This window comes from Megascapheus bottae, chromosome 36 (genome assembly GCF_031878675.1).
Source record: "Megascapheus bottae isolate mThoBot1 chromosome 36, mThoBot2.hap1, whole genome shotgun sequence".
In the NCBI taxonomy this organism is placed as follows: Eukaryota; Metazoa; Chordata; class Mammalia; order Rodentia; family Geomyidae; genus Megascapheus; species Megascapheus bottae.
Genome location: NC_143544.1, coordinates 5,104,835 through 5,117,796, shown reverse-complemented (window position 1 = coordinate 5,117,796; position 12,962 = coordinate 5,104,835). Strand labels below are relative to the sequence as shown.

General features: G+C 57.9%; 1 protein-coding gene across 1 annotated transcript; it reads right to left on the bottom strand.

The window, feature by feature from the left end:
- Positions 1-2,011: 2,011 nt before the first annotated feature.
- On the bottom strand, positions 2,012-12,345 carry Tfap4 (transcription factor AP-4). The gene is made up of 7 exons (XM_090324639.1): positions 12,134-12,345; positions 6,460-6,625; positions 6,280-6,378; positions 5,931-6,101; positions 5,010-5,150; positions 4,095-4,250; positions 2,012-2,895 (listed from the first exon to the last, which is right to left on the bottom strand). The coding sequence occupies exons 1-7, from the start codon at positions 12,220-12,222 to the stop codon at positions 2,701-2,703; spliced, it is 1,017 nt and encodes a 338-aa protein (XP_090180765.1). The 5' UTR covers positions 12,223-12,345; the 3' UTR covers positions 2,012-2,700.
- Between the last annotated feature and the right edge of the window lie 617 nt (positions 12,346-12,962).

Sequence of the window (12,962 nt, the reverse complement as noted above, 5' to 3'; positions counted from 1 at the left end):
CCAGATCCTAGAAAAGGGAAATTCTTCACCAGGTTTGTCCTGGAGCCGCATTTGCCTAGCTCAGACCTGCTGTTTCTCTTGTGTACTTGCTCTGTGTGTGTGTGCGCGTCTGTGTTCACTCCGTTAAGAGACATCAGGATCTAGAACGACCCAGCACTAACAGGACAGTATTGGGGCGGGGCGGGAGGGGCCTGGGTGGAGGGCACAGGATCTCCCCGTACACGGCTGGAAAATAACCCGCAGCCCGTGAGAGCACGCGAGGCTACCCGCTTGAGCCGCGCACCCCCCCCTCCCGAGCTGTTCCTCAGGAGGCCGTGCTCAGTCCCCGCCTCCGCTGCAGAACAGCTCCACAACAGAAAGTCAAAGAAGACAGCAGAGGCGGGGCCGGCGCGTCACCGAGGGCGTGGCTCGCCGGGACCCGGCTGCAACCCTGAGCGCCACCTCAGGCGCCCGCGCGGAGCGGCCCACGCGTGAGGAGACGCGGCTGCGTCACGGCCACTGGGCAGCCCCACGGGGACGGCCGGCCCACCGAGTCAGCCCCGAGCCCCGGAGGCGGCGGTCACCTGTCTGCACGCGCGGCGGGGCGGGGCGGGAGCGGCGTCTTTGCGTCATCTCTACGTCATGTCTACGTGAAGAAGAACGCGGGGCGGGGAGCTCGCGCAAGACGCCCGAGCAAGACGCCGAGGAACACGTGCACCGGAGAGGGCGGGGCCTGTCCCGGAAGAGGCGGAGCCTCGAGCGAGTCCCTGACTTCCGCTGCGTCCTCGCTCGGCTCGCGGGGACTGTCCTAAGAAGCGGGGGAGGGGAAGGACGCCCTTGGCCCGCCCCCATCCGCGCCTCTGGCCTATGGGAAGGGAGCAGCCCTCCAAGGCCGGAAGTGGAGCCGCAGTTTGAGCCAGGAGTCCTGGGCCCACAGCACCCTCTGTTGGCCTTCTCGTAAGCTGCAGGGAACCCATCGGGCCTGCAGCCTTCCACCAGGCCCCGGAGTCAAATCAGCAACCTCAGAGAGCCCTTTAGCTGAGAGAATGCAGTCAAAAAAGGAAAGCATAACACACTTGGAAGAGGCAAAACTGGCGGCGGGCAGGGATGACCACAAAGGAACCTGGAGTTGCTTTGAGAACAGAGGGAGAAGTGATCATCTTGATTGTGGTTAACTCCCCATCTAAACACATGCCAATATCCCCAGAGCTTAACAATCAGTGGCTTGCCTGGTCATGCTTTATAGCTCAAATCAGAGCATCTTGAGCCACAAAGCCCTGCGTTAAAACCCCAGAGCCACAGAAGAAGGGAGGAGAGGGAGGAAGAGGAGGAAGAGGAGGAGGAGAAGGAGGAGGAGGAGGAGGAAAGATGAGGGAAGAAATTGTTGAGAGTGAGCCCAGATAGCTCAGCCAGTAGAGCATCAGACTTTCAGCCAGGCACTGGTGGTTCCCTTCTGCAATCCTAGTTACTCACCAGATTGAGATGGAAGGGTTATGGTTCAAAGCCAGACTCATCTCCAATTAACTATCAAAAAACCAGTCAGTGGAGCTGTGGCTCAAGTACAATACTAGCCTTGAGCAGAAAAGCTCAGGGACAGTGCCCCAGGATCAACACACACACACACACACACACACACACACACACACACACTCTCTAGAGACCATTCCTCACACCCTTAGTGTAAACTACCCCCTCCTGTTTGCAGACAACCTAGAGAAGTCCCAGGGGATTTCAGGATGTCAAGCTCACGCACTCATATCTACAAGTGAGGAGAAGCCTCACTCTGACCCTTTTAGGTCTGGGGTGGAAAAAACACCCTTTAGTCTAGACCAGGTAGCCTTGTCGAAGTTCTCAGGATGGCACACTCACAAGAGACACCCAATCTTAAAAAAACAAAGTACAAACTTTATTCTGTTTCTTTACAAAGGCACAGTGGCCTCATGGATTTCCCCATCCCCTCCCACTTAACAAAATATAATAGCTTCTCCTTGGACACAGAGTTCAAAATTGTAAAAAAAAAAAAAAAAAACTAAAACCAACAACAAACAAAACAAAAGAGAGACAAAGACATCTTGGGGGTCAAAGATGGGAACCCTGGAGGGAGCGGTGGAGGGAGGAGAGAGTGGCGAGTCCTGGTGCTGAGATGGGGAGGGGGAGAATGGCAGCAGCAAACCCCAACCGAGAAGCAACACAGACCCCCGGGCTCCCAGAAAGCCCCGACCCCGCCTGACCCCAACCCACATAAGTGCTTAAGAAGAAAACCAAACAGAGGAGGGAGAGGGCAGAGCCGGCCAGCCCTGGGCTGGCTCTTGGGAAGGAGGAAATATCTTGGGGTGTAGTTTGATTTTCCCTGTTCTTAAAAACATGTGACAACAACAACAAAAAAGAAGGAAAGAAAAAGGAAAAGAAAGAAAAAAAAAGCTTTTTTTGGCGGAGAGAGGCCAGGCACATCAGTGTCCAGCTTCTCCAGCCCCCATGACTGACACCCAGCCCTGGGGTCCCGATGCTCCCACACACTCTGTGACACCCCAGCCCCGGGACCTTGGCTGGGGTGGCTTGGTTTAAAAGTCGATTTACAGTATTGAAAAAGAGGTCATAAAAGAGACCCAAATGACATTGTAAATTTTGTAAAAATTTCTCACTCATTCACCCACACGTCTCCTTGTGGCTGCCCCCGGCCCCCTCCAGCCCCCAGAAGGGAGAGGAGGGCTGGGGGGGTGGTCAGGGAAGCTCGCTGTCCCCCAGTGGCTCCTCCCGGCCCTGGTCCATGGCCTCGCTGTCTGAAGCCTCTGAGTCAGAAGCGGTGTCAGAGGTGTGGGGCTCGGGGCAGCTGCGGACAGGCTTGATGATGACTGCTCGCCGCTGCTCCTCCTCCAGCTCCTGCTTGTCCTGGGTGCCTTCGATGTGCTGGATTGCCTGGACAGGGACAGTCCACTGAGGAGGCTTGGCTGGGGACCCCCGGCCACCCAGGACAGAGTAGGGGGATTCTCAGCCAGCTGTCATTCCCCACATACTGCCCAGAATTACCCCGAAATAAGCCAGACAAAGCAAGGGGACATCTGCAGACCTCTGCAGAGTGGAAGACCCCCTGCCAAGAAGCCTACAGTTCCAGGGTTCCCTAGAACTGACAAACATCTCCTGCGTGTTTAAAAATCTGCCTGTGGACTTACTGAAGGCCTTCAGGTTCATCCTCTTATTAAGTTTGCTGGATTTACATGGAATAAAAATTCTAGGGGTTAGTTTTGTTTTTCTGGTGGCATCTGGGGATTGAACCCAGGGCCTCATGCACACCAGGCAAGTGTTCAACCGCTTGGGCCACATCCTCAGAAATGTTGTATTGGTTTGTGTTTTGTATTTTGCGCTGGTGCAGGTGCTTAGACTCAGGGCCAGGAGTTCTGCATCATTGCTGGTGCCCCACCACTAAAGCTATGCCTTTATTTGACCCAGGATTTCACTGGTTAATTGGAGATGAAATCTCATGGACTTAACCCGGGGCCTGTGCACACCAGCTGAATATGTACCACTAGGCCATGCTCCTGGCTCGTCTCAAGGACTTTTCTGCCTGGGCTGCCTGAAAACTATGATTCTCCAGGTCTCCGCCCTGAGTAACCGGGATTACAGGCTTGAGCTACTAAAGCCTGGCTTTGAGTTTTATTTTTTGCTTTTGAGATAGTGATGGGCTGACTTTGACCAGGCTAGACTGGAACTTAAATTCTCCTTCCTTTACTTTCCAAATATCTGGGATTATAGATATGTACCACCACCCTGGCATTAATTACATTATTCGGTTGTTGCTGGTAGTGTTACAGGAGGTGTGATTATCATCTACTCCCTCACTGTCACCTCTGCCCCCATCCTGAGTGCTACAAGAGCGGGGCACTGCTGGAACCAGAAGGCTCTGGGAACCAAGGACCTTCTTAGGTTAAGAGAAATGACTCAGTCCATTTTCCAAGCCACCTGCCTGCCTACTGACACAGGGAAGGAGACCTGGTGGGCACCCAGACCTCGAACTCCTCCCCACATACATCTGCCCCATCCCAGTCCCGTTCCTCTACCATCCCTCATTTTCTAGTCTCTGCAACCCCACAATCCACCCTTTCCCAGAGTCCCGGTACCTGCACGATGGTGTCCAGATTTTGCCGGGATGTAGAGACAGAGTTGATGACGGAGGAGGGACCCATGGTGACAACATTGATGTGGTGGGAGGGGGGTGGGGCCGGTGCAGGCACGATCACCGTGGGGTGGTGGGTAGGGGCCGGAGGGGGCAGGAGCTGCAAGACAGAAGTCCTCAGTCTTCCACTTTCTATCATCTTCCAGTGTTAGCAAGGTGCAAAAGCTGTGGACTACCGGGAGGTCTCGGGGGGCATGACCACCCCCTGTTGCTTCTTTCTCTTCGGTAAATGGTTTTGCCCTATTCCACATTCCCACCATATGGTATCTCACCAAAGAATCAAGGGGTAACAAATTGAAATGTTCAAAACAACCTTTTGCTCTTTATAGGTTGATTATCTCAGGAATTTGTCACAGTGGCAGAAAGCTGACAAACCAAGGGCCATTTACAACTCAAACCCACCCTTCTGACATCGTGAAACCAGGAAATGGCAGCGTAGACACTGGCTTTCGAATCCTAGACCCTTGGCCCTTCACTTTCCTGGCCCAAGCAGCAGCAGCTTACTATCTAATACCACAGTGCTCATGAGTATACGCACTGGGGAGAATGTGGGTCAATGGTAAGGTACTTGCCTGGCATGCACAGGGCTCTACTCTACTTTGAATCCCCAGCAACACACACACACACACACACACACATGTCAGCTGTGGATTTAGACAGCCAGGATCCACACCTCTGCTCCCAATCGCTTGACATCTAGACATGTCATTTGACCTTTTCTGTATCAGTGAAACAGGGGTGTCCCAGCTCAGGAAGATTCTGCACACTGACATGTCCATACATAAGACACCTAGATGCCAACCAATGTCCCAGGCCCACAGTGCAACGCGTGGGCCCCCTCTCAGGGTCCCACTCTCACCTGGGTCCGCAGATGCTGCTGTTCCCGCTCCAGTTTCTCCTGATGTAGCAGCCGTACTTGCTCCTGCTGCTGCTGCAGCTGCACTTGTTGCGCAATCACCTTGAGCTTTTCAGGGTACATGTGGGCCTCCAGCGAGCGCACCTGCAGTGAAGAAGCAGTGATCAGAGGCTGTTCTCCCAGCTACAAAGCAGTGGACCGGCCCCTGGAGAATCAAGCCAAGCCTCTCCTGTGCTACAGCTCCGTCGCTTTACTTTGCTTTTTTTTTTTTTTTTCTTTTTGGTGCATGCTAGAGATTGAACTTAGGGCTTTACACACTAAGAACATACTTTACCACTGAGCTAAACTCCACTCCTCCACTGCTTTTCATGTATGTATGTATTTATGTATTTTTGCCAGTCCTGGGGCTTGAACTCAGGGCCTGGACAATGTCCTTGAGTTTTCTCAAGGCTAGTGCTCCAGCACTTGAGCCATCGCACCACTTCAGGCTTTTTCTGTGTATGTGGTACCGGGGAATCAAATCCAGGGCATCATGCATGCTAGGCAAGCACTCTACCACTAGGCCATGCTCCCAGCCCTCCACTGCTTTTTAATTTTCATTTAAGCCGGGTCTCTTTAGGCAGTCCAGGCTGTTCTGGAACTCACTATGTAACTCAGTGGTCCTCAACTCCTGATCTTCCAGCCTCAGCTTTCCAAGTCCACCCCGGGACCGTTGGTTACATTTTTATCCTAGTAAGGAGCCTTTGTCATATAAAAGGTGACCCTGGAGAGCAGTACATGGGCCTTACTCCCTACTCCTCGGCCTGACGTAGGGCAGACGGCTTATGTTAGTTAATGCCTACTGAGGGCAAGCACGTGAAGAGAAGAGGAAGGCCGACTTCACCAGCCATGTCTGCCCCTCGCCGGCAGGGGGCGCTGCCTCACCTGCTCCTCCAGCATCATGCGCACGGAGCGCTCCTTGTCCAGCTGCTGCCGCAGTTCAATCATCTCCCTCCGCAGGTCCTCGGCTTTCTCGTCCTCCCAGATGTCAGGGGAACCGATGCCCTCATCCTTGTCCTCGGCCCGCCGCCGCTTGGGGGACGAGCCGCTCAGCTCCTGGGGATCCCAAGATGTTGGTGAGTGTGCTGACTGACACTCCTGGTAGTGCTGCCACTCTACCTCTTGACTGATAGAGAAACTGAGGCCCTTGCAGAAAGGCAAGTGCTAAGGCAGTGGGGGCAGTGGGCAAGGTGGGAGCATACCCATGCGGCATGGGACCCTGAAGGAAGGGTACCTGGATGAAGCGCTTGAGCTGTGTGTTCTGCTGAAGGAGCCTGGTCTTCTCCTGCTCCAAGGAGAAAATGTACTCTGCTGTCTGCTGGAGAATGGCTGCCTGAAGGCAGGGAGGACCAAGAGTCAGGCTGGCTGGAGCTCACCTCCTCCAGGAGGCCCTCCCTGCTTGGCCCTGGCCCACCTTGCTGAGCTTCTCTCCATCTGTGTGGGGGATGAGGGTCTTGAGGGACTGGAAGCCCGCATTGATGCTCTGCATGCGCCTCCGCTCGTTGCTGTTGGCGATCTCCCGGCGAATCCTTCGCTCCTGGTCCCGCTGGGTCTCCGGCGTCAGTGGAATGTTGGCAAGGCTGCAGGGGAAAACAGAGAAGGCTTAGGGTGGGCGTTGCCTGAACCCCACTCCCAGGGAGCCCATGTCTCCATAATTCATCTCCAGGGGGCCCCACGTGTAACCTGCATCCCTCCCTTCCTGCAAATCACGCCAGGTCAGCAGACACCTACACCCAGCAAGTCACTCCAGAGTACAGGCTCACACCTGTAATCCTGGCTACTCAGAAGGCGGAGAACTGAGCCAGACATGAAGGTATGGCTCAAGTAGTACAGAAACAGCTTTGAGCAAAAAAGAACTAAGAGCGAGATGCTGAGCATACACAGCATACACGTACACATGTGTGTACACACACACACACACAGAGCTCAAGGGTGATGGAAGGACACCCTGGGATACGAGATCAGCTGGTTGTAGAGAAGAGAAACCTCAGTGACAACATGGGCAGTGCGCTGGGGAACCCACTGTGCTCCCTGGCTCCCTTCCTGGAGAAAGGCTTTTCTGAAATAGATTCCCAGCTATGCTGGGGTATCAAAAACCCCAAGAGCTAATTGACCAGGCAGACTCCTCATGCCAAGCCCGGCATCTGCCTGGCAGGACTGGAAACCTGAGGGACTGAGCCCTGAGATGCTGATGCAGCTAAGATCCTGGACCACAATGGAGACAGACCTCTGCTCCTAGGACATTTCTGAGCTTCTGGGGGTACATGCTGATCCCCTCCCTCAAGATCTCAGCTTTTGCCACCGCAGTTCTAAGATGTCCCTGCTCATGACCACAGCTGTGTCTCCAGCCACAGCCTCTGCCCCCACCCAGCAGCAAACACCACCAGCCACCCCCCACACACACACACACACCTCCCCAGTAAGACTGCACAGAAGTCAAGGCAGGCATCACTCACTCCAGAGAAGACACCCAAGGCCACCTACACCAGGAGGCAGACCTACTCTGTGCCTGAGAAGCGATACTCCCAGAATGCAGTGGGCAAGGTTACTGCATGTTACAGGAGCCCTGGGGGTGAGAGAAGAGGCGGCCAGGGATGGATGGGGCGAGGTTGTGGAGCAAGAGGCGTTGGCGGGAGGCAAGACACAAGCAGAGCCTGTGGGCCCAATGCCACTGCTCCCAAGGGGTGGGCCTGTGTGTGGCCTGGAGGAGGCATGCCCCTCTTCCTTCCCAGCCCTCCTTCACAACTCCCCCCACCCTGGCCTGATGGCTTCCAGATGCTGGCTCCCAGCAGAGGCCGCCAGCCCCACCCAAAGCCACAGCCTGGCCTCTTCCTGAGGGGCCCTCCCAGGGTGACCTATTCCCCACTGCTGCCAAGGCAGCGCAGGCCTGAGTCTGGTGGATTAGGGACAGGTCTCTGGGCAGCTCTCATCTCATTTGACAGGGTCAAGGAGGTACCTGGTCTAAGTCCCCTTGCTGTGACTTGGGTCCCTGTCCCTTATTCCTCAGGGGAAAGGAGCCCACAGCAGCCCAGAGCAGAACACATATGCCACAGCTGGAAGCAGCCAAGGCCTGTCCTGCCCCACCCAACCTCCCCGAGAGACCCTGGATGCCTTCCTGCCCCTTCCAGGGCCTCCTCAGAGCCAGACTGGCTCCCAATGAGCTTTCCAGGTCTCCAGGCAAAACAGCACCCCTACCTCATCACACCAAGGCCCTAACTTCATCAAGGCCCACAGATTCGGACCCCAACCCACCCAGGCCCTGTCTGGCTCCCTCCCCCTCTCCCTCCTAGTGTGTAATCCCTCACAAGGGGGAGGGGCTTATGCAAAGAATGGGGGGTGGGACAGGCCCCAGACTTTACAGAGAAGGCTGGAGGCTTCCTTCCCTTCACTTAAGGGCTATCTCAGACAAGGCTTAAGGGGCAGACAGCTGGATGTCCAGCTCCCCAGCTTCAGGCCAGGAAGCCTCTCTTCTCTCACCTCCAGCCCTGACAGGGAGAGTACTGGTCTCTGGAAGGAGAAGCTGACCCTCACTGTCTGCCCTGCCCCCAGACCACTCCTCCCCATTCAGGAGAGCAGGCCTGAGGCACAGGGGCTGCTCTGTTCTGCAGTGGGAAGCCAACCAATTTCAGGAGTCTTTGAGGGTAAAAGAGGAGACATGTCACAGGAAACCAAGCTGAAGGGTGACCCAGATCTGCCTGGGAACAATAAATCCATGCTCAGCAGAGATTTGGTGAGACCCTGGGCATTTACCTGGACTCTGGGTCACCATCGGTGATGCTGAAAGGTAGAGCTGATCCTGGGCTGAGGACATATCTCAAGTGGTAGAACACTTTCCTAGCACCTGGTGGGCCCTAGTTCGGTCACGTTCAGTCATCATAACCCTTCCCCTCCAGCCCCACCAGCCCAGCCTTCAGACTCAGGAACCAGATGCTGGAATTCACACGGAAGAGGTCTCCCCACAAGGCGAACACTCATCACCATGACTCGGATTTGCCCCCCTGAACCCTCAATTACAACTCACCTAAACCGCTACCAGATTGTTTAAGAGGCTACATGCAAAGCAGGAGCTCCGACTGAAGAGGAGCTAACCAAGGGACTCTGATGGGCAGAATGCATGCAGGCTAACCAGGGGCTGACTGGTGGGATGCAGGACAGCCAGGGGTGTTGCATGTTGTCCAATGCAAAGTTCCTATTGATACTCTCTGCCCCTTCTCTAAGGGCTGTAGACTCCTCCATGTAAGCAGCAGTAGACACCCCAAAGGTAGCTCTGGCTTACCCCTGCCCCCTCTCTCACCTCCACCGCCACTAACAGCCAGTCTGCTGGAGCTGACCAGGAGTTGCTGGCCTGGGGAATAAGGTAGGGCACCATACAAGTCAACAAATAACCAAGGAACAAAACGGGACCATCAGCCTTGACTTCAGAAAGCAGAGCTATCATCTACGCTAACAGAAGAACTTCCAACCAGGAGGGACAAGTATACACTCTTTAGGTCTAGGTCTCTGACCCTATCCCTCCTGCAAGGCCAAGTATCCTCTACCCTCTTCAGCTGCGTGGCCCACCCTGGACCTGTTCAACATCCCCGAGCCACTTAAAGTACACAGGTGGGGAAAATCCACAGGATTTCTCCCATTTCTTCCCAAAAGGGAGAGAGGGAAACAACTCTCCCACTGACATTAATTCCTCATTCCAGGACAGGTCCCTCATCCTCTATCCGTACATTCCCTCCTGCCCAGCAGACCTGGGCCAGCCTGCCACCTCCCCCTCCACTCTCAGACCACCAACCCATTCCTATCATTGCTGGTGTTTCACAAATGCAGCGACCCAACTGAACTGGGCACCTTAGGCAATAGGTCCAGATATTCAAGGTGTGACACTGTCCCCTTTGGTTGGACTGGGAGAGTAAGGAGAGGCAGGGAGTGCCCATTGGAACAAAGTCCACCAGCCTGAGACAACCCGGAAAAGTGAGTCTATCCACCATAAACTCCTGCCCAGCCCACACACTCCATCCTGGACAAGCCTCCCACCTCACCCTGCAGCCCCAACTGAGGAGCAGACTCTGAGCCCAGATCCCGAGCCTAGTGCACAGGTGACAAGGATCAGTGGGCAGGGAGAGGACGTGTGCTCTTGGAGGCAGGTTCAGCCACTTCAAGCACTTGGCTGTTCAAGGTCAGTCCCGCAGGGGAGTCTGCTGGCCACCCCCCTAAAGAAGCAAAGGCAGCCCCAAGGGCCCAGGAATCAGGGTCATAACCTGTGCATTCCTCTCCAGCAGGGAGAGCGGACTCAGGCCCACCTCCCAATTGTCCAGCCAAGCTAAGGAGCAGCCAGCAGTCCACAGAGAAGCAGGGCTCCGGAACCATGAGTTCCAGTCCTGGCTCCGCATTCACTTGCTCTCTGACTGATCTCTTCCCAGATCAGAGTGGTCATTCGTCCAAGGAAATCAGAAGACAACTTAATTCATAGTAAGCCTACGACTCCTAACTGAGAAGAAAACTCCTAGCAGAGGGAGGCCCCAGACTGTCTTGGCCACGATTTTTCCTTACTGCTAGGCTCTCCGGGTGGGCCTTGTGTGAAGGCCAGCGGGTGACCCTGCCAGGTGCCAACCCCATCGTTTCCTACTGACCGCAGCTAGAGAGGAAAGACGGGACCCTGGAGGCACGGCAGACACCTCTGGGCAACCATCTGCGGATTCCCAGCTCCGCGGCCCTGGCACCCACCAGCCTGGGCCGAAAGGCGCGGGCTCCTCCTCTCCCAGCCCCCGCCCGCCCGCCCGGGGCGTCGGAGCACGTGGCCCCAGCCCCGGGGAGCCATTTCGCTCCTGGAGCGAAGCAGCAGGAAAGGGGCCCCGGGTCCCAAAGTTCTGCTTGCTCTGGGAAAACACCGTCTCGTGGAGTGCAGCCCCGGCCCGGCGGGTCGGGCTCCACGAGCAGAAGCCCGGGGCTGGGCGACGGGAAGTCCCCGGCTCCGGATGCCTTAAACCGGCGTCCCTAGCGCCTCGGCGGCCGGCGTGGCCGGAGACCCCGCTACCTTTGTTAAAAGGTGGGTCTGGGGCTGGCGGAGCGGCCTCCGGGAGGGCAGCGGGCCTCCCCCCCCCGGGCCCGCCGCCTGCACAGTACGCCCGGAGCAGGGCGTGGGGCGGGAAAGTTCGCACTGGAGACCCACGTGCGGCGGGGAGCGGCCAGGGAACCTACAGCCGGGCTCAGAGGCGCCTCCCCGGCCGGGACGCCAGCCCCACCCGGCCTGCCGGGGACCCACGCGGCCGGCCCGGCCCACCCTGTCCGCGGGGGCCGAGCTTTGTGAGCGGAAAGCGTGGCCCCGGAGAGCCTACAAGTCCCACAATGCCGCACTGGCTCGGCGCGGGGGAACTACAGCTCCCGTGAGGCCGCGCGCGCAGAGGTCCGCCTACTCCAAGAGGGCTGCAGAGTCACGTCCAGGCCTCGCTAGTAAACAGCGCCCGAGCGCGGGGCTGGCGGGCGAGGGAGCCAGCAACCGCCAGCGTGCCCGGGGCCGCGGCCGCCCGCGGCCCGCCACGCTCCCCCCGCAGCTCCACGCCAGCAACCCCGCTCCCCGCACACACGCACACCACCTGGCTCCCCGCCCCCCCCCCCGCGCCCGGAGCCGCGGCATGGCTGCATTGTAGCCCCCCTCGCCGCGGCCCCACGCGCGCCCCGATCCCCCCATCCCCCCCTCGGGAGGGGGCGCCCCGAGAGCGCGAGGAAGCGGGGAGAGGAAGGAAGCCGCCGCGAGAGGGGGGTGGAGGAAGCGCGAGGGGGAAAAGCCACCAACACCAAGCATGGCCGGGACTGCTGCAGAACCACGTGGGTCTGTTTGCAATTTACAAACGTCGCGACTCGTCCACCCGCAGTGGACAAAAGTGGCCGGGGCCGCTCGGGGTCCCCACGACCGGAGAGGAGAGGGGTCCCCGGCGGCGCCAGCCGGACCCCGCGGGGCTGCAACCGCCCCCCAGCCGCTAAGAAAGGCGAGCGAGGTCGGCGGCGCGGGCCATGCGTGCGCACACGCGCGCCCGCCCGGGCGGGCCGGCCAGGGGCTGCCGCGGGAGGAAGGGGTGGGGGAGAGGAGGAGTACACACCTACAGAGCCCTCCTATCACTTCTTTCTCTGTTTTCCTGAAATGTTGCAAAGAGGGCACCTTCTGAGTGGGCACCATGAAGTACTCCATAGCGATCGGCCCCCCTCCTCTGCACCAGCCAGGTCCCGTGGTCCGCTGGAGAATGCAAGATGGAAATCCGAATCAAAGGGTAGCGCCAGACAGAGGTGCAGAATCGGCCGGTCCCAGATGCTGGCGGCGGCGGCGGCGGCGGCGGCGGCGGCGGCGAGGGGAGGGAGGCGGGCGGGAGGGGCGGGAGGGAGGTCTCTCCGGCCTGCCTCCCCGGGCGTGTGTATGTGTGTGTGTGTGTTTGCAGCTGATCAGATGTCTGTTTCAAGGCGGGAAACAGCTGGTGAAAACTGAGCACTCCCCCGGCCTCCTTCCGCGGAGTAAGGAATTGCATGTAAACAAAGGACTATTTGCAGCGCCCCCCCCTCCCCCGGCTGCGCGAGACCCGGGCGACCGGGGCGCGGGCCCCCAGGGGCCAGCTGCAGCCTGGGTCTGCAAGCTGACTCCCGGTCGCCGGGGACCCCAAGCCCCGGGCCGGCTGCGGGGGCGCTGCGTGAATGGAGCAAGATGCCGCCCGGCTACATGCGCCACTATGGGTGATGAGGTCCATCAGCTGACAGGTTGGCAAGCTTTGCAAAAAAAAAAAAAAGAAGAAGAAGAAGAAGAGGAAGAAGAAGAAAGACCAGCCACCGCGAGGAAGCCCGGCCGTGTGGCCCGGGTCGGAGGGGACGGCCCCGCGCGGGTGCGGCGCGGGGGGACGGGGCGGGGCGGGGCGTCCGCGGCGGCGGGAAGGCGGCGTGGGG